Genomic DNA, 20,717 nt, shown 5'->3' with positions numbered 1-20,717 from the left:
CACGAGAGATTCCTGCCAACCTGCAAATACTTATCCATTTGGCCACCCGCATTGACATGCGTTTTTCTGAGAAACACCAGGAGCTCCACCAGGAAAAAGACCTTGATCTCTGGGCACCTCTCCCACAGTATCCTTTGCAATCTACACCTGTGCCTCCCGCCAAGGAGGCTATGCAAGTGGATCGGTCTCGCCTGACCCAGGACGAGAGGACTCGCCGTAGGGAAAAAAATCTTTGTCTGTACTGCGCTAGTACCGAACATTTCTTGGTGGATTGCCCTATTCGTCCTCCACGTCTGGGAAACGCACGCACCCAGCTCACGTTGGTGTGGCGTCTCTTGGTACGAAGTCTGCTTCTCCACGTCTCACTGTGCCCGTGCGGATTTCTCCTTCTGCCAACTCCTCCCTCTCAGCCGTGGCCTGCTTGGACTCTGGTGCCTCTGGAAATTTTATTCTGGACTCTTTGGTGAATAAGTTCTGCATCCCGGTGACCCATCTCGTCAAGCCGCTCTACATTTCCTCGGTCAACGGAGTTAAATTGGACTGCACCGTGCGTTACCGCACAGAACACCTCTTAATGTGCATTGGACCCCATCACGAAAAGATTGAATTGTTCGTCCTTCCCAACTGTACCTCTGAAGTCCTCCTCGGTCTGCCATGGCTCCAGCATCATTCTCCCACCCTTGACTGGACCACCGGGGAGATCAAGAATTGGGGCCCTGTTTGCCGCAAGAAATGCCTCACGTCTCCTCCCAATCCCGTCAGGCAAGCCTCTGTGCCTCCTCCTACACCTGGTCTCCCCAAGGCCTATCAGGACTATGCTTTGCCTCCTCATAGCCCCTGTCCTGGTAACACTCTGCCCCGTGCCAAGCTTCACCCTCTGCCCTCACTCCCCATTCCCACTCCTGCTGAACTGCCTGCATTTGATGAGGAAACCCTACAATCGCTCCCAGTGTCCTCGTTCCACGTGAAGCAATTGCCGGACAAAAAAAGGGGGAGTACTGTACTGTACTAAGGGGGGGTACTGTTACGCCGAGCGCTCCGGTCCCTGCTCCTCCCCGGAGCGCTCGCGGCGTTTCTCTCTCTGCAGCGCCCCGGTCAGACCCGCTGACCGGGAGCGCTGCACTGACACTGCCGGCAGGGATGCGATTCGCATAGCGGGACGCGCCCGCTCGCGAATCGCATCCCAAGTCACTCACCTGTCCCAGCCCCCGGCTGTCATCTCCTGGCACGCGCGGCTCCGCTCCTTAGGGCGCGCGCGCACGCCAGCTCTCTAAGATTTAAAGGGCCAGTGCACCAATGATTGGTGCCTGGCCCAATCAGCCTAATTAGCTTCCACCTGCTCCCTAGCTATATTACCTCACTTCCCCTGCACTTCCTTGCAGGATCCTGTTGCCTTGTGCCAGTGAAAGCGTTTAGTGTTGTCCAAAGCCTGTGTTCCAGACCTTCTGCTATTCCATTTGACTACGAACCTTGCCGCCTGCCCCGACCTTCTGCTACGTCTGACCTTGCCTCTGCCTAGTCCTTCTGTCCCACGCCTTCTCAGAAGTCAGCGAGGTTGAGCCGTTGCCGGTGGATACGACCTGGTTGCTACCGCCGCAGCAAGACCATCCCGCTTTGCGGCGGGCTCTGGTGAATACCAGTAGCATCTTAGAACCGGTCCACTGACACGGTCCACGCCAATCCCTCGCTGACACAGAGTATCCACCTCCAGCCTGCCGAATCGTGACAAAATGTTTTTTTTTTTTATAACAAAATTTTAATAATTTTTTTTATAAAGTGTGTGTGCTTAACTTTTTTATCTCTTTTATTTTTTATGTAGTACTACTACTCCCAGCATGGAACACACTGTTCCATGATGGGAGTAGTAGTACCTGTACTAATAGACATATCGCCCCGGGTATCAGTCCTGACACCCGCTTCGATCGTCCATAATATAGTAGAGATGCGGCTCTATACAGCGCTCGCATCTCTGCACTATACTCCGGCCAGTGATGAGAATAGAACATCCCTCATTCGTATTTTCTGCCCAGAGTGGTGATTGGCCGGAGGGTTGCAGCCAATCACAGCTCTGAGGAGAATATAAATGAGTGAGTTGTTGGCCGGAGTACAGAGCAGAGATGCGAGCACTGTATACAGCCGCTCCATCTCTGCAATAGACGGGACGATCACAGCGGATGTCAGTAGTGATACCCGCTGTGATCTGTTCTTACCTGCAGGTACTACTACTCCCAATGGAGCACACTCTGCTCAATGCTGGGAGCTGTATTACCCGAATTAATAGACAGATCGCAGCGAGTGTAATTTCTGACACATGATGCGATCTGTGTATTAATGCAGGTACTACAGCTCCCAGCATGGAGCAGAGTGTGCTCCATGTTAGGAGTAGTAGTACTTGTAGTTAAGAACAGATCACAGCGGGTATCACTACTGACATCTGCTGTGATTGCCCTGTATAATGTATAGATGCGGCCGGCGCTCTTCTATGGTCCCCTGCACTGACGTGTATATATATATATATATATATATATATATATATATATATATACATACATATTCATATTTCCCACAGAGAGCTGTGATTTGCTGGAACCATCTGGCCAATCACAGCTCTCTTCAGGAAATATGAATAGTATATATACATCTGTGCAGGGGACCATAGAAGAGCGGCCGGCCGTGTCTATACATTATACAGGAGGATCGCAATGGGCGATCTGTCAATTAGTACAGGTACTACAACTCCCATCATGTAACAGTGTGTTCCATGCTGGGAGTAGTAGTACTACCTAAAAAAATGTTAAAAATAAAGAAGAAAAGTGAAAAACACACTACATTTTTATTATTGTCGGCTACATTTTTAGTGCTTTACCCGCCCACATAAATTGATCCCTGTTTAAAATTTAGAAACATTTTATACTGTATTTTTTGGAATATTTACAATAAACTTCTACTGTTTAAAATTTAGAAACATTTTGTAATAAAAAAGATACATTTCGTTAAATACAATTTTTTCCATCAATACTGTATATTTTTTATTATTATTTTTTAATGGTACCCTACGAAATTTTAATAAAAAAAGGTATCTCCATCACTTTTTTGGATCGCTAAAGTCCAAAAAAGAATAAAATTTGCCTGAAAAAACGCCAAACTAGGTTTTGTCAGGCGTTGTGAAAAACCAGCCTTTGAGCCCAAAATTGCTGAAAAACGCCAAAAGGATAAAAAAATGGCAAACTGAAAAACGCCAAGTGGAGCTGGCATTTTGCAGTTTACTATTGACTTGCAGCTAACATCTGGACGCAGCGCTTTTTCAATAAAAAACGCTGTGCTGGAAAATTGGCGTTTTATACGGCATTTTTGCAAAAACAACCTCAGTGGAATTCCAGCCTATGTCCTATTCCATTTGAATACATTCCTGGCTTTGACTCAAAAACTGCAGTAGCAGTTTTCCAAAAACTGCCAGAAAAAAGCCAAGTGGAATTTTAGCCTAAGGGTTAGCTCCTTCCCCTTCTTTGAACCATTTTCGCTACATACTGGGAACACCCAAAAAGATCGGCTGCTATGGAGATGCTCTGACCCAGTCATTGAGCCATCAAAATTGGCTTTAGTCAAAGTTGCTCAAATCCTTACACTTCCCCATTTTTCCTGCCTTCAACACATAAACTTCAAGCGCTGACTGTTCACTTGTTGTCTAACATATCTTACCATTTGGCCTGCACGATATATCGCAATCGAATTGTGATTATTGACGATTGCGATATGTCGATTTGGCCTTTGGGAAAATCCCAAACTAGCTCCTGCGGCGATTACTAGCTCCTGCGGCGGCAGGCGGCATTATCGGCGGCGGCTCCGATGACAGCAGCAGGGGCTTTCGTGGCCACAACGGTGGCGACTTGGGCGGACGATTGGTGCAGCTGTCCATCTAACTGCGCTCCCCCTCCGACAGCTAAGATGATTGGCGGCGGCTTATGTCAGCTGACGTGATTCCGGACTGGCCACCATATGAATATGGCGCAGCCGTGCAGGGGGTGTATGAAGCGAGCTCAGGAGCTGAGCTTGCTTTATACTGGCTAATGCTGGACATCACCGATCCGGGTGATGTTCTGCATTAACCTTTTAGATGCCACGATCAAAGTTGATTCCGGCGTCTAAAATGCCTAAAACTGGTTCTAGTAGCCCACGACGTCCAATCCACTTTCCAGGAAACTGATCATATAGGAATGCTCGGATCTGACACCCATAATGTGGTGGTGCACCATCTTGCTGGAAAAACTCAGGGAAAGTGCCAGCTTCAGTGCATAAAGAGGGAAGCACATCATCATGTAGCAATTTTGCATATCCAGTGGCCTACATGATGATGTGTTTCCCTCTTTATGCACTGAAGCTGGCACGTTCCCTGAGTTTTTCCAGCAAGATGGTGCACCACCACATTATGGGTGTCAGGTCCGAGCATTCCTAGATGAACAGTTTCCTGGAAAGTGGATTGGTCGTCGTGGGCCAGTTGAATGGCCCCCAAGGTCTCCCGATCTGACCCCCTTAGACTTTTATCTTTGGGGTCATCTGAAGGCAATTGTCTATGCTGTGAAGATACTGGAAACTGCGGATACTGGAAGCCTGTGCTAGCATTTCTCCTGTGGTGTTGCTATCAGTGTGTGAAGAGTGGGAGAAGAGGATTGCATTGACAATCCAACACAATGGGCAGCACATTGAACACATTTTATAAGTGGTCAGAAACTTGTAAATAACTCATGAAAGAATAAAGTTATTTTAAAAACAAGCACATCATTGTTTTTCTTGTGAAATTCCCAATAAGTTTGATGTGTCACGTGAGCCTCTTCCTATTGAAAAAACAAAAGTTGGATTCAAAATGGCCGCCATGGTCACCACCGATCTTGAAAAGTTTCCCCCCTCACATATACTAATGTGCCACAAACAGGAAGTTAATATCACCAACCATTACCATTTTATTAAGGTGTATCCATATAGTTGGCCCACTCTGTACATAGTACAGTTAGTGGCACACAAAACAAGCCTTATGGGTCTGTAGGTGGAAAATTGAAAGTGTTATGGCTATTAGAAAGCGAGGAGTAAAAACGAAACTCCCTCCCCTTCCCGTTCCTTAACCACTTAAGGACCTAGGGCGTATGGATACGCCTTGACGTCCTGGTACTTAAGGACCCAGGGCGTATCCATACGCCCGTGGGAATTTCCGTCCCTCCCGCCGGGCGGGGACCGGACCGGGGTGACTGCTGATATCTATCAGCAGACACCCCTGCAAATGCCCATGGGGGTCATCAGGCCCCCCCCATATCGGCGATCGGCGCAAATCGCAAGTGAATTCACACTTGCGATTTGCGCCTTTTCGGGTCATACGGGTCTATGGTGACCCAGTGACCCGGAATATAAGGGGGATCGCGTTTGTCTAAGACACCTACGATCCCCCTGAAGAAATAGGAGCGAGGTGGCAGGGATGCCACCCCTCCTATCCCTGCTATTGGTCGTCACAAGCGACGACCAATAGCAGATCGGGGGCGGGAGGGTTAACTTTCGTTTTCCCCGTCCTGCCCACCCAAAATAGGCGGGGCACAACGGGGAAGCGAAGGGGACCGAACGCTGAAGTCCACTTACCCGTCCGGAGGCAGTGGGTGATCGGTGGGCGGCGATGTCGTGCGGAAGAAGAGGACGGCTCCCTGGATCCTACGGAACATTCACATGGACAGGTTTACAGTAAATTTCCTGCTTAAAGTTTGGGCTGCGACAAATTTTTCGCCACAGCGCAAACTCACCGTAACCAGCCAGTGCGAATGTATCCTAAAAAACACTACACTACACTAACACATAATAAAGGGTAAAACACTACATATACACCCCCTTACACTGTCCCCCCCCCCCCAATAAAAATGAAAAACGTCTTGTACGGCAGTGTTTCCAAAACGGAGCCTCCTGCTGTTGCAAAACAACAACTCCCAGCATTTCTGGACAGCCACCCACTGTCCAGGCATGCTGGGAGTTTTGCAACAGCTGGAGGCACCCTGTTTGGCAATCACTGGCGTAGAATACCCCTATGTCCACCCCTATGCAATCCCTAATTTAGTCCTCAAATGGCCCATGGCGCTCTCTCACTTTGGAGCTCTGTCGTATTTCAAGGAAACAGTTTAGGGCCACATATGGAGTGTTTCCAAAATTGCACTACAAATTTTGGGGGGCTTTTTCTCCTTTTACCCCTTATGAAAAGGAAAAGTTGGGGGCTACACCAGCCTGTTAGTGTAAAAAAATATAAAAATTTACACTAACATGCTGGTGTTGCCCCATACTTTTTATTTTCACAAGTGGTAAAAGGAAAAGAACCCCAAAATTTGGTATGCCATGTCGGTATTTTTTGCTTTTTTGGCACCACAGGGGCTTCCTAAATGCCCCCCAAAAACCATTTCAGCAAAATTTGCTTTTCAAAAGCCAAATGTGACTCCTTCTCTTCTGAGCATTGTAGTTTGCCCGCAGAGCATTTTACGTCCTAACATGGGGTATTTCCATACTCCATATAGAAGAGATGGGGTTACAAATTTTGGGGGGCATTTTCTCCCATTACCCTTTGTAAAAAAAAAGGTAAATTTGAGGGGAAAACTGCACTTAAGTGAAAAATTTTTTTTTTCCATTTACACATCCGATTTTAACAAAAATTTGTCAAACACCTTTGGGGTGTTAAGGCTAACTGGACCCCTTGTTATGTGCCTTGAGGGGTGTAGTTTCCAAAATGGTATGCTATGTGGTGTTTTCTGCTGTTAAGGCACCATAGGGGCTTTCTAAATGTGGCATGCCCCCCAAAAACCATTTCAGCAAAATTCACTCTCCAAAATCCCATTGTTGCTCCTTCCCTTCTGAGCACTCTACTGCGCCCACCGAACACTTCACATACACATATGAGGTATTTCCTTACTCAAAAGAAATTGGGTTAGAAATTTTGGGGGGATTTTTCTCCTATTACCACTTGTAAAAATTCAAAAACTGGGTCTACAAGAACATGCGAGTGTAAAAAATGAAGATTTTGAATTTTCTCCTTCACTTTGCTGCTATTCCTGTGAAACACCTAAAGGGTTAACACACTTACTGAATGTCATTTTGGATACTTTGAGGGGTGCAGTTTTTATAATTGGGTCATTTGTGGGGTATTTCTAATATGAAGGCCCTTCAAATCCACTTCAAAACTGAACTGGTCCCTGAAAAATTGCGATTTAGAAAATTTTGTGAAAAATTTGAAAATTGCTGCTGAACTTTGAAGCCCTCTGATGTCTTCCAAAAGTTAAAACATGTTAACTTTATGATGCAAACATAAAGTAGACATATTGTGTATGTGACTCAATGTATGATTAATTGGAATATCTATTTTCCTTATAAGCAGAGAGCTACAAAGTAAAAAAAAAAATGCTCAATTTTCAATTTTTTCATAAAATTTTGGAACTTTTCACCAAGAAATGATACAAGTATCGACAAAATTTTACCACTAACACAAAGTAGAATATGTCACGAAAAAACATTCTCAGAATCAGAATGAAAGGTAAAAGCATCCCAGAGTTATTAATGCTTGAAGTGACAGTGGTCAGATGTTCAAAAAATGGCCGGGTCCTTAAGGTATATTTGGGCTGGGTCCTTAAGGGATTAAAGGGGTACTCCACCTGTGACATGTTATCCCCTATCCAAAGGATAGGGGATAACATGTCTGATCGCGCTGGGGGTCTGACCTGTGCCTCTTTTCGCAGTCTTCGGGCTGCCACTGAGGCCTTCAGGAACACAGAAGCCTGAGGCTTCTGTGTTTGTGACATCACACCATGCCCCCTCCATTCATGTCTACGGGAGGGGGTGTGATGGCTAGTCACGCCTCCTCCCATAGACCTTAATGGAAGGGGTGTGAAGGTGGTAGTTGCCTGTCATCTGGCACAGAGTGAAGTTCACTCTGTGCATCGGATTACAGGGTGCCGCGCCGGAGATTGTGGAGGGTCCCAGCGGTGTATTCTTTGGATAGTGGATAACATGTCTAGGGACGGAGTACGTTTTCCCCATATCGTGCAGCCCTAATATATATATTTTTATACATTTAAAAATAAAAGTCAAGTAATTTGAAATATAATATAATATCTTTCTTGCTTGGGGAATTTATTGTGTAAAAATATATATATTTTGTTTGCATCAGGATCGACAAGCTTGATAGCGTGAAGCCTATTAGTCATTCTAATTCTGTTTGTGTTCATATATGTTACGTAAAACCATTTAAGGTTCCTTTTTTTTTTTTTTATATCTGTAAGGTTTATTTGTAAAAAGACAAACTCGGTTTCCAGATAAACCGCTGATAATGTGTCCCAGAGATGCATCATCTGATTAAAATAAAGAGCTAAACAACACCATATGATTTCAGCAAGTAATTTAGTAAATGCCTTCCTCACCAAATATTAGAATGGATACTACAGGTTTCATTGCACAGATGAAGTTAATGCTCGGTAGGATTAGACCAGATTAAGTATGAAAGTCAGATCAGAGAGCTGGCGGACATGAGCAGGAGGGCAACAGTCTTCTCATAGGCTTAGCCAAGGCTCACATATGGATGTTTTCCAGATTACGTGGGTGAAGCAAGGTCTTGCCAACAGATTTAGAGTTAAATTTGCTCTTCACACAAATATCAAAACAACTCTGGCATTTGCCATCTTCTTCTGCTCATGATACTGACACCGCGTCATCCAATTTGCAGCAATAATTCGGAGTACTGATTGCCAGTGGCTTTTTAGTATCATTATTTTACCACTATAGAAGGATAATGGGACCATCCTGTTGTGGTCTTTTGAGTCTTTTCAGTATGTCTAAATATCAAAAAATATATCACATACTTTCTATCAAAGGATATACATGATATAGGCAGCATGGTGGCTCAGGGGTTAGCACTTGTGCCTTGCAGCGATTAGAACCTAGGGTGCTAGGTTTAAATACCCCTTAAGAGTCTGTATGATCCTCCCTGTACTTTATTTGCGTGGGTTTCCTCTGGGTTCTCCGGTTTCCTCACGGTTCATGTCCCCATTTAAGTGTACAGTGCTGCGGAATCTGTGTCCGATATATGTATAAAGGATTTATTTTATCTTAAAGGGGTATTCTGGCTTTATACATCTTGTCCCCTATTCTAAGCATATGGGATAAGATGCATGATCGCAGGGTTCCCGCCGCTGGAGACCCCTGTGATCTCATTGCAGCCCCAGCATTCTTTGCCTGGTGCTGCCTCCAAGAAGGGGACGTGACATCATGCTCATGCCCCCTAGTGACGTCACGCCACACCCCCTATATAAGGTGTCTGAGACCTAGAGTAGAGTACTGAAACAGTAGTTGAGGACCCCTAGAGTAGAGTACCAAGACAGTGGTTGAGGACCTCTAGAGTAGAGTACCAAGACAGTGGTTGAGGACCCCTAGAGTAGAGTACAGAGACTGTTTTGGCCATGTACCCTTCTAAAGAATATCATAGAATGATATATATTGCTTACTTTTCCTTTTTTATTCTTCCTTCTTTACGTTATTTATTTGTGTATTTTGTACAGACAGATGAAAAATTTTGGAAGGGATATATTTAGCTTTCAATTGGTAAACCACTTTCTTCAGAAACGTGCCTAAGTAGCCTTAGTGCCATCTTTTATATTAGTGCTTGAGGAATCTAGAATAAGCAGGCAGAGATCCTCATTGGACAGTAACGTCAACCAGAAGGACATAAACAGGCAAGTAAAAACCCACAGGATTCTAGTGATCAGCTCACCTGATACTGTAGTGTAAAAGAAAAAACTACACGAGCGTATATGAAAAGTGGTGCTGCCTCCCGATGTTGGCTGTGGGTAAACTCCAGCCAAATGGTCAATGGAAGATGAGGTAATAGCATAATGTCAGTACATCCAAAGAAGGGGTTCCAAGGCCCCGAAATGTGTTGTGTTTGGCTAATGAAGTGTATATAATTTATTTATTTATTTATTGATATAGTGCCTACAGATTCCGCAGCGCTTTGGAGATTGCCATCCTTATCTTGATTTACATTTGTGGATTGCGCCATCAGCCCCAGCTTTTCCTGCTATACCTCATCTTCCATCTTTTATATTAGGTGCCTGAGGCACTTGTTGAGGACCACTAGAGCAATGCAAAGTTTGGGCCATAAGCCTTCTTAAGGATATCATAGATTAATATATTGGTTATTTTCTTTTTCCTGTTTTAGGTTTATATATTCACTACAGACAGATGTAGATTTTCTGTAGGGATATATTTTGCTGTCAATTGGCAAACCACTTTCTTTAGGAAACTGCCTAAGCAGCCTAAGTGCCAACTTGTATATTAGGTGCCTGATTAAATTCTTTATTTTATTTTTTTTCTTCCAGCAAGGGTGGTATTGTCTGACAGTCTGAATAGTGAGCCAGTTTTACAGTCTGCACTCATTTACATGAAAACAAGGTCTATTCACAAAGCCACTGTACGGGGGAAAAAAAGCAGATTGAGGTTCATGTATATACATGATTACATTCATATATTTCCATGTTTACATTCAAAAACACTTGTAAGGCTCGAGTACTCTTTTCAACAAGTTATTCGCAACCTCGAATACACTCAGGAGCTACATGTGTAAAATACCGCAGGGTTATTATGTTTTTTTTTATACTTATGTTATCAGTTGTGCTGGAAGAGCTAAGAGCTTCGATTCAGAAAGAGGTGTAGATCCCGTCATAGAACCGTTTCCAAGTCTGCACTGAATGACAATTGTGTTAAACACTGGAACGATACACTGTATGGGTGGATGTGAAGAAAACACGAGAATAAGTGCAGTCACCAAAGCAGACAGAGGAATGGGAATAGACTTTTTGATGGGCAGTAAGAGATTCTTACCGTCTGTATGAAGAGTTGTTATGTGGGTGGGCATTCAGCTTCAAGATGAAGACGAGAACTTGGCTCTTGGAGAGTAATGGACAAACAATCTACACAGTACTTGGAGTAATGTGTTAAAGATGTCAATGGGTGGTAAATATAAACTGGACCAGGAGAAGGAATCATGGGAGATTATTAGGTGGGTGGTAGATCACTGACAAGTCGCTCTACTCGGAGATGGATATAGTTGGTTTTACATTTTTTCTTCTTCAACGTCATACTTAGGCTATGTTCACACGGCACAATTTCCGCAATTCTGCACAAATTTTGTCCAGCAAAGCTTGTTGAAGGGAATTGTGTAATTCCTCCAGAATTGTGGTGGAGTTTTTGTTCTCTAAACAGGGCTTTAAATTTTGCGGAATTTTACTGTTTGAATGGGACAGCGGAATTCCATTAAACATAATGGGCTCTAAATTTCAGTGGAATTCTTCAGCAGAATTCTGCTTGGATATTCCGCTGTGTGGACATAGCCTAAGCATGGATATTCCACTGCAGTAGATTCCCCTTGATTTCAATAGGATTCTGCTACCGATTCCGGCATCCGCAGAAAGAGTAGCATTTACCCATCTCGGCATGCTCATCATCATACCTAATCATTCTCCTGACATAATGGGGTAGTCAAAGACATCTGAAACCTAAGTATCAGCCAGAGGGCATCTTTCCTAACATATCTTTTTGGGCATATCCATAGATTGTATGCGTATATGAGATCTCCTGTAATTTACAATCATATGTGGGTAATTGTTTGCCTTTTTATGGCTAACTCTGCTAATACCATTTTACCTCTTCTATGTGGGTCATACAATTATGCATGATATTGCTGTGGGCAATTCCTTTTGCACTGCACCTACGCTTCTAATGGCTTAAATGAACTATAGCAAGCAATAGGGTATAGCCCCACATAGGGAGGTAGTTTAACCATTGCTAGTAAGCGAGTTAGTTATCTGTGGGGACTTTCAGCTTTAACAGGGGTACGTTCCGGTGCAGGGCCATCCTTATCAGGACGTTCACTCCACCTAGCCACAGGTTACTTAGGGGTATCGTAGGGCCATTTAGGTCCATACCCAATTCCCCCCTGTTGTTCCTCCCTGAGTCCCACCCTGAGCCACAGGGGCTAGGGTCTTTGATAGTTAGGCTGATACCTATATCCTGTTATCTGTACATATTTTGTTACTTGTGGTTCGACGTATTTACTTATTTTACTGACTGAACCTTTATTACAAGTCGGTGTGACATTTATGCACACCCTTGTATATTATTAATTTTCTTTTTTTTTGAGCATGTGTGTGATTTTTGTTTGTCCAGTTTTGTGAAGGCAATTTTAAGTGAACTATATTAAAGGTCAAGTTGTAGTCTACATATTCAGTTTCAATATCAACAGTATATTAACAAAACATACGTTTAAGGCAATTCATTTATAAGTATTTTTTTGGGGTGTAGGTAAAAACCAAAGAACCTTTTGGAAGCCCTTACAAACAGGTGAGATCCTACCAACTTCTGTGTTCTCCTTGGTCAAGCTGGCCATACGCAGTAGATAGGTGTCAATGAATGATCATTCGATCACCTGTTATCTCTCCTAATCCCACCCCATGTGGAGAGGGGATTAAGTTTGGCTTCTATACTAGTACCTTCTGTTCTCAAGGTCTAAAACAGTGGTCTCCAAACTGTGGCCATCTAGCAGTTACAAAACTACAACTCCCAGCATGCCCGGACAGCCAACGACAGATGAAATCCACCATACACCTTTTGAGGCAACAGTGCCAATTATTGATCCACCATTTTGTCATAGTATACTTTAATCCGTAATGTCATCAAATATACTTATTTTAACAGTACATCTTCTGTGCTAGTGGCTCATTGGTTCGATGATAGACATTAATGGCTGCTCTCTTAGTTGACAGACATGACATTTGAACGCATGTCAGTGACGCAGTCCATACTGCAGTTAGCTGGAGCTCATAGAATGACATGTCCAGGATCCTCTGTATGGGGCCACATTAAGTAATGATTAATATAACGTATATCTTTATAGCGGGTGGACCACAGTTTTCCTAACACATAAATGCACATGATTTTTATTTTACACTTTATTTGCAAATGTATATCATGTAAATATATAATGAATATGTATATGCATATGAATGGTTATCTATGTACATAGACCTGTGAGTCCCATCGTAATCTTGGAGTCATTTCTGAAAACTTTTTTCCATTTCTGTTTTCCGTATTCTAATCTATTATCAAGAGACCTAGATCCTATTTAGAGTGTAGAATGGATGGATGATATAAAATAGATAGATAATTATATAAATAGACATAACATAAATATTGGATAGACTGCTCAAAAAAATAAAGGGAACACTGTAACTCCAAGTCATTCACACTTCTGTAAAATCCCACTGTCCACTCAGGAAGCAACACTGATTGACAATCAATTTTACATGCTGCTGTGCAAATGGAACAGACAACAGGTGGAAATTATAGGCAATTAGCAAGACACCCCCAATGAAGGAGTGGTTCTGCAGGTGGTGACTACATACCACTTCTCAGTTCCTATGCTTTCTGGCTGATGTTTTGGTCACTTTTGAATGCTGGCGGTGCTTTCACTCTAGTGGTAGCATGAGACAGAGACTACAACCCACACAAATGGCTCAGATAGTGCAGCTCATCCAGGATGGCACATCAATGCAAGCTGTGGCAAGAAGGTTTGCTGTGTCTGTCATTGTAGTGTCCAGAGCATGGAGGCACTACCAGGAGACAGGCCAGTACATCAGGAGATGTGGAAGAGGCCGTAGGAGGGCAACAACCCAGCAGCAGGACAGCTACCTCCACCTTTGTGCAAGGAGGAGCACTGCTAAAGCCCTGCAAAATGACCTCCAGCAGGCCAAAAATGTGCATGTGTCCACTCAAACGGTCAGAAACAGACTCCATGAGGGTGGTATGAGGGCCCGACATCCACATGTCGGGGTTGTGCTTACAGCCCAACGCCATGCAGGACGTTTGGCATTTGCCAGAGAACACTGGCAAAGTCTGGAGACGCCGTGGAAAACGTTCGGCTGCCTGCAACATCCTCCAGCATGACCGGTTTGGCGGTGGGTCAGTAATGGTGTGGGGTGGCATTTCTTTGAGGGGTCGCACAGCCCTCCATGTGCTTGCCAGAGGTAGCCTGACTGCCATTAGGTACCGAGATGAGATCCCCAGACCCCTTGTGAGACCATATGCTGGTGTGGGTGGCCCTGGGTTCCTCCTAATGCAAGACAATGCTAGACCTCATGTGAATGGAGTGTCACCAGTTCCTGCAAGAGGAAGGCATTGTTGCTATGGACTGGCCCACCCGTTCCCCAGACCTTAATCCGATTGAGCCCATCTGGGACATCATGTCTCACTCCATCCACCAACACCACGTTGCACCACAGACTGTCCAGGAGTTGGCGGCCGCGTTGGTTGGCCGCCACCTCATCAGGAGCATGCCCAGGCATTGTAGGAGGTCATACGGGGATGTGGAGGCCACACACACTACTAAGCCTCATTGTGACTTGTTTTAAGGACATTACATCAAAGTTGGGTCAGCCTGTAGTGTGATTTTCCACTTTAATTTTGAGTGACTCCATATCCAGACCTCCATGGGTTGATAAATTTGATTTCCATTGATAATTTTTGTGTGATTTTCTTGTCAGCACATTCAACTATGTAAAGACGAAAGTATTTCATACGATTAGTTCATGAATTCAGATCTAGGATGTGTTATCTTCGTTTTCTCTTTATTTTTTTTGGAGCAGTGTAGATAGATAGATACTATAGAGAAAGAAGTGTAATAGATACATAAATAATCAGAAAGACATAAAAAAGATAGATAGAGGATCTGGACAGATGAGGGATGGATAGATTTATAGATAGATATGGATAGATTCAAAGGAGTGTAAGACAGAACCGGGTATCGACCTCTGTGCAGGTGATTACCCAAGCAGCCAGCCCAGGATCAAATAGAAAAAGTCCTGGAAGCACAGCACCAGTCAAGTCTGGGATTGTGGTAAAAGTTTGAAATCTATATTGTCCTTTTCTCAAATACAATGTTTCGGCAGCAATAGCGTTTATAATGCTTGATAAGATAGATATGAGATAGATAGATATATAAATAGAATGATTGGGTATGGATAGTTAAGGAATAGATATATAGAAATATGGGATAGATAGATATGAGATAGATAGATATGAGATAGATAGATATGAGATAGATAGATATTTATGAGAGAGATAGATAGATCATTCTGAAACCGTCTTGACCGACATACTGGCATTAGTGTAAGAAGTCATGACCTCTTGGAGGTCTAGAATAAGCCGTATTATGACCTAGTAGCTAGATCCTTCACTATTTTCAGGGAATGACATCTTTTACCTCTCTGTTGTTATTGAGCAGCTGTGCTGAGGCTTCTTGAATTACTTCTGAGTCTTTCATCCAATTTGTCTGCTGGGGATATTGCTGACATGGCTTGCCTTTCCGGGTGTTGTTTTATTCAGCGCGCCTCTCAATCTCAGGTCTTAGCTGAGACTTGTCTCCCTCTCCATTCACCTCTGCACTTGGTGATGGGGGCTTTGTGTTCTAACCATTCATAAAGATAACTAACATAATTCTCTTCTTCCCGGCACGTTACTCCAGCCCATCAAATCTCCTTACAGGCGCTCGTGCCGTTATATAATGCTCTTGTACACTTAACCTGATTCATACATCAAGAGTCTAACCAATGCTGCACTGAACCTACTTACATGCATTTATGCAACATTATCTGCAAGCCACAATTTATTTATGAAATAAAATAATAATAATATATATATGCATTTTTTCTTGTTGACTCAAAATATACTTTTTGTGTTGTCCTTGTCTGTCAGGTTGTTATTGATGAAGATTCTTGTTGAATTATGTTTGGACAAATTGACCTTGCTTGAGGCACTTCTTAGTATAAAAGGAGTATACAACAGATTATACTTTACAAACTCTTACCAGGCAGATACATATATAAACAGGAACTACCCAAGAATATAAAAGATCAGCTACAATGACTGTAGGGTCACAGATCAAATGCGCTTATTTTACAGTACATGGCCTCGTAGAAAACATTGAAATATATAAGTAAACCAAATTAACAATTGATACATAAAAACCCACCTGTTATTAGCTATAATTCATCAGTTCAAAATAAATAAACACATAAAAAGCACAATAGTTCATATACAATAAAGGTAAAACTCGCGGATTTCTTATGTAATAGATAAGAATATACATATAAATCTCAACAACACATCATGCATTTATGTAAAAGACTGTTACTAACTGATTAATCTAGCGTTGTGCAAACATTGATACAATGATGGGCATTTAAATTGGTTGGCACGGCAACTGAAAATAAACATACACAGGGGGTAATTTATCAATGATTTACACCAGAAGACTGGTGTAAAAAAGACATAAAAGTTTTGTGAAAGCCTTATTTCTTCAGAAAAGTTTGTGACTTCTTTAGTGTTTTACGCAAAACTTAGTGAAGGCTGCATAGACCATAAAGCTAGACAATAAGAAGATCTGATAAAAATAGAGCGAAAGATGACAAAAATTGCATAGCTAGCATAAAACTCCATAAAAAAATCACATAATAATAATAATACTAGGTAATGGATATTTCCTGGTCAGGTATACAGTAGGCATTTTTAGATTTCCAGAAGTTGGGGGCAGGATGATAGACTAGTTTCAAGTTCTCAAAAGTTTTGACTGGGGACGAGAGATACCGACAAAAATGTGGACCAAATACTGACCAAAATACTATGTGACCCTAGCCTAACCTCTTAAGGACCCATGATGTAAATGTACGTCCTGAGTCCGCTCCCGTTCTATAATGCGGGGCCATGGCGAGGCCCACGTCATAGCGGGTCGGGTCCGCCCTCTAACAACGGCCAGGACCCGTGGCTAATGGCGCGTGGCACTGATTGTGGTGCTGCACGCTATTAACCCTTTAGAGTAAAAGTAAATGTACTAAAGTGAAAGTAAATCGTTGCCGGTTAGCTCAGGGGGCTGTTCGGGATGTTTGCGGCGAAATCGCGGCATCCCGAACAGCTGTAAGACAGCAGGAGGGTCCCTTACCTTGCCTCCTGGTGTCCGATCGCCGAATGACTGCTCAGTGCCTGAGATCCAGGCATGAACAGTCAAGCAGCAGAATCATCGATCAATGGTTTCCTATGAGAAGCCAGTGATCAATGTAAAAGATCAGTGTGTGCAGTGTTATAGGTCCCTATGGGAGCTATAAGACTGCAAAAAAAGGGAAGAAAAAAAAAGTGAATAAAGATCATTTAACCCCTTCCCTAATAAAAGTATGAATCACCCCCCTTTTCCCATTTAAAAAAAAAAAAAACTGTGTAAATAAAAATAAACATATGTGGTATCTTCGTGTGCGGAAATGTTCCAATTATAAAAATATATCGTTAATGTCGTACGTCCAAAATAGTGTATTTTTGGTCACTTTTTAGATCATGAAAAATGAATAAATAGCGATCAATAAGTCCTAGCAATACAAAAATGGTACCGCTAAAAACTTCAGATCACCTGCATGTAGTTATGATTTTTTCCAGAAGTACGACAAAATCAAACCTAAGTAAGAAGAGGTTTCATTTTAATTGTACGGACCTACAGAATAAAGAGAAGGTGTCATTTTTGCCAAAAAATGTACTGTGTAGAAACGGAAGCCCCCAAAACTTACAAAATGGTGGGGTTTTTTCAATTTTGTCACACAATTATTTTTTTCCCGTTTCGCTGTATGTTTTTGGGTAAAATGACTGACGTCATTACAAAGTAGAATTGATGGCACAAAAAATAAGTCATCATATGGATTTTTAGGTGCAAAATTAAGAGTTATAATTTTTTAAAGGTGAGGAGGAAAAAACGAAAATGCAAAAACGGAAAAACCCCGGGTCCTTAAGGGGCTAAAAGTAATAGGTCTTAGTCCTGTTTTTTGGGGAACTCCTGATTGGGCTCACTGAGCCCCAGGGTTATTTGAACCATAGCTGGGATTTACTGGACTGGTTCCCTCTCATTGGGAAGCAGTTTATCTATGTAATGCTTGATCCCCATGAAGTGACTAGCCAGTGGCTCCCCCTGGTGTAGACGGACTATGCTGGGGGGCTCTTGTGCCAAGTTCCCATACTCCATGGAACCAATAGTGTCATCCTTTACGTATCTAAGCCAATTCTAGGATATGAGTGACGACTATTATATAACTTATAGCTGCTGCCATTTCTAATTCTAACTTTTGGAAAAATGGAAATAAAAGAAACAATGGGATAGAAAATGTTATAGTGACCTAAGAAAGTATTTCTTAAAGGGGTACTCCCCTGGAAAATATTTTTTTTTTTAAATTAACTGGTGTCAGAAAGTTAAACAGATTTGTAAATTACTTCTATTAAAAGATCTTAATCCTTCCTGTATTTATCAACTGCTGTATGCTCCACAGGAAGTTATTTTATCTTTGAATTTCCTTTCTGTCTAACCACAGTGCTCTCTGCTGACACCTCTGTTCAGTTTAGGAACTGTCTGGAGCAGGATAGGTTTGCTATGGGGATTTGCTCCTACACTGGACAGTTCCTAAAATGGACAGAGGTGTCAGCAGAGAGCACTGTGGTCAGACAGTTAGGAAATTCAAAAAGAACTTCCTGTAGAGCATACAACAGATGATAAGTACTGGAAGGATTAAGATTTTTTCCTAGATGGCATCAACAGGTCATGTGTTTTTGATTTTCTTAGTATTTATTTTTCTTAATATTTATGGTCAGAGCATACCCCAAGTGTCCTCAGGGATATACTTAATGGGGTTTGCCCACAAACTCATCCTCTATGTGCCCAGAATCCAATAAAAATGTCCAACATTACTGGTCAATGTCCTTGAGATCCCTTAGGTCAGTGTTTCTCAAATTGCATTCTCAATGTCCCACCACAGGCCATGATTTAAAGGGGGTTTCCTATGAAACAAACTTATCCCCCAGGATAGTCAACATGTCTAATCGGTGAAGGTTTGACCATTGGCACCCACACCAATCCCTTGGTCCCCCAGTTTAATATAACTAGGCTCGGGCATGCACACTGCCGATCCATTCAACTCAATGAGCCTCTCAAATATGCATAAGAGCTGTACTCGGCTCTTTTGGGCAGCCTATAGAGTTGAATGGAGTAGCAACACCCATGTCTGACCACTGCTTCATTCAAACAGTTGGGTCTGGTTGTAGTAATTTGGGGTCAGACCCCAGACAATCAACCGATGGATAGGGGATGGGTTTGTTTAATCTGCAAACCCCTTAAAGGGGTAATCCGGTGAAGCAGAAATGTTTCCAAGTTAACTGGTGCCAGAAAGTTATATAGATTTGTAAATGACTTCTATATAAAAATCTTAATCCTTTCAGTGCTTATCATCTGCTGTATGCTCCAGAGGAAGTTGTGTAGTTCTTTCCAGTCTGACCGCAGTGCTCTTTGCTGCCACCTCTATCCATGTCAGGAACTGTCCAGAGTAGAAGCAAAGCCCCATAGACATCCTCTCCTGCTCAGGACCGTTCTTAACACTGGCAGCAGAGAGCACTGTGGTCAGACTGAAAAGAACTACGCAACTTCCTCTGGAGCATACAGCAACTGATAAGTACTGGAACGATTAGGATTTTTTAAATAGAAGTAATTTCCTAATTTGTTTTACTTTCTGGCACCAGTTGATTTGAAATTTTTTTTTATACCCCTTTAAAATCATGACCAAAGGAATCTGAGAAACATTGACCAGTTTTGTTGAAAGTTCTCATCGGGTCCCTTATGAAACTGTTGACTTGATACTAATTGAATTGTTAAAAGCCTCATTACCGCAGCTAAATGAATTTGCTTGGTGTAATATTTGTCTTTCTTGTATCATTATAATGTCAGTCCCTCCTTTTAATCCACAATGTGTTCTTTTTCCGAATGTCAGCCTGTTTCTGGACCAGTACAGAGCTTGCCTTGTTGATGCAATAAAGAGATTACTCCGGCCCAGTGTAAGTATGTTTCTATTTTCTCCTGATCACTGGCTTCAGAATAATTAGTCTCTGCACAATGATTGAGAAAGTAATGGAATGGCAGGATTAATGTCATGTAATACTGTAATACTTATTATGTCCGACTTCAATTGAGTCTTCTAATCTATCAGATTCTTTCCTAATCACAAACTAGGGGAAACTTCTTCTACTTGGCCTTCTGATAAGGCGCACAGCGGGTAACGAAATAAATGAAACCGCTTCAAAGATAGAATGAGATTATTTTTTTTATTTATTTTTTTATCAAACATTTTTATAGAGTATTTTACTTTGATAATAATGGATTTGTGTTAAAGTTGTTGCAAGATGGTGAATTTTTTTTTCATGCGCATTAGATCTATCCCCGTAATGCAGTGTTTTCCGAATGGTGTGTCTCCAGCTGTTACAAGACTACAACTCGCAGCGTGCCTGGACAGCCAAAGGCTGTCCGGACACGCTGGGAGTTGTAGTCTTGCAACAGCTGGAGACACACCATTTGGAAAACACCGTATTGCAAGGATAGATCTAATGCGCATGAAAAAAAAAATTCACCATCTTGCAACAACTTTAACACAAATCCAACTGGAAGTTGTAGTTTTGATACAGCTGGAGACTCACTGTTTGGAAAACACTGTTGTAATACATCATCAGAGTGCCTGCCGGTTTGCCTCATTTCCCTTCTGATTTTGAATTATTTTGTATTTATTTATTTATATTTTTTATTTAATTCT

At 42.4% G+C, this 20,717-nt stretch overlaps 1 protein-coding gene across 2 annotated transcripts in view; it reads left to right on the top strand.

Annotated features, from left to right (window-relative positions):
- Nucleotides 1-20,717, top strand: part of CAMKMT (calmodulin-lysine N-methyltransferase) — a 502,992-nt gene that overhangs the window by 419,391 nt on the left and 62,884 nt on the right. For both annotated transcript variants that reach the window (XM_056568123.1, XM_056568124.1), the window contains exon 9: nt 19,905-19,968. In XM_056568123.1, coding sequence (XP_056424098.1) covers nt 19,905-19,968 — 64 coding nt within the window. The remainder of the gene's footprint in view (nt 1-19,904; nt 19,969-20,717) is intronic.

The sequence above is a fragment of the Hyla sarda genome, chromosome 3 (genome assembly GCF_029499605.1).
Source record: "Hyla sarda isolate aHylSar1 chromosome 3, aHylSar1.hap1, whole genome shotgun sequence".
NCBI lineage: Eukaryota > Metazoa > Chordata > Amphibia > Anura > Hylidae > Hyla > Hyla sarda.
This window is presented reverse-complemented; position numbering and strand designations above follow the sequence as displayed.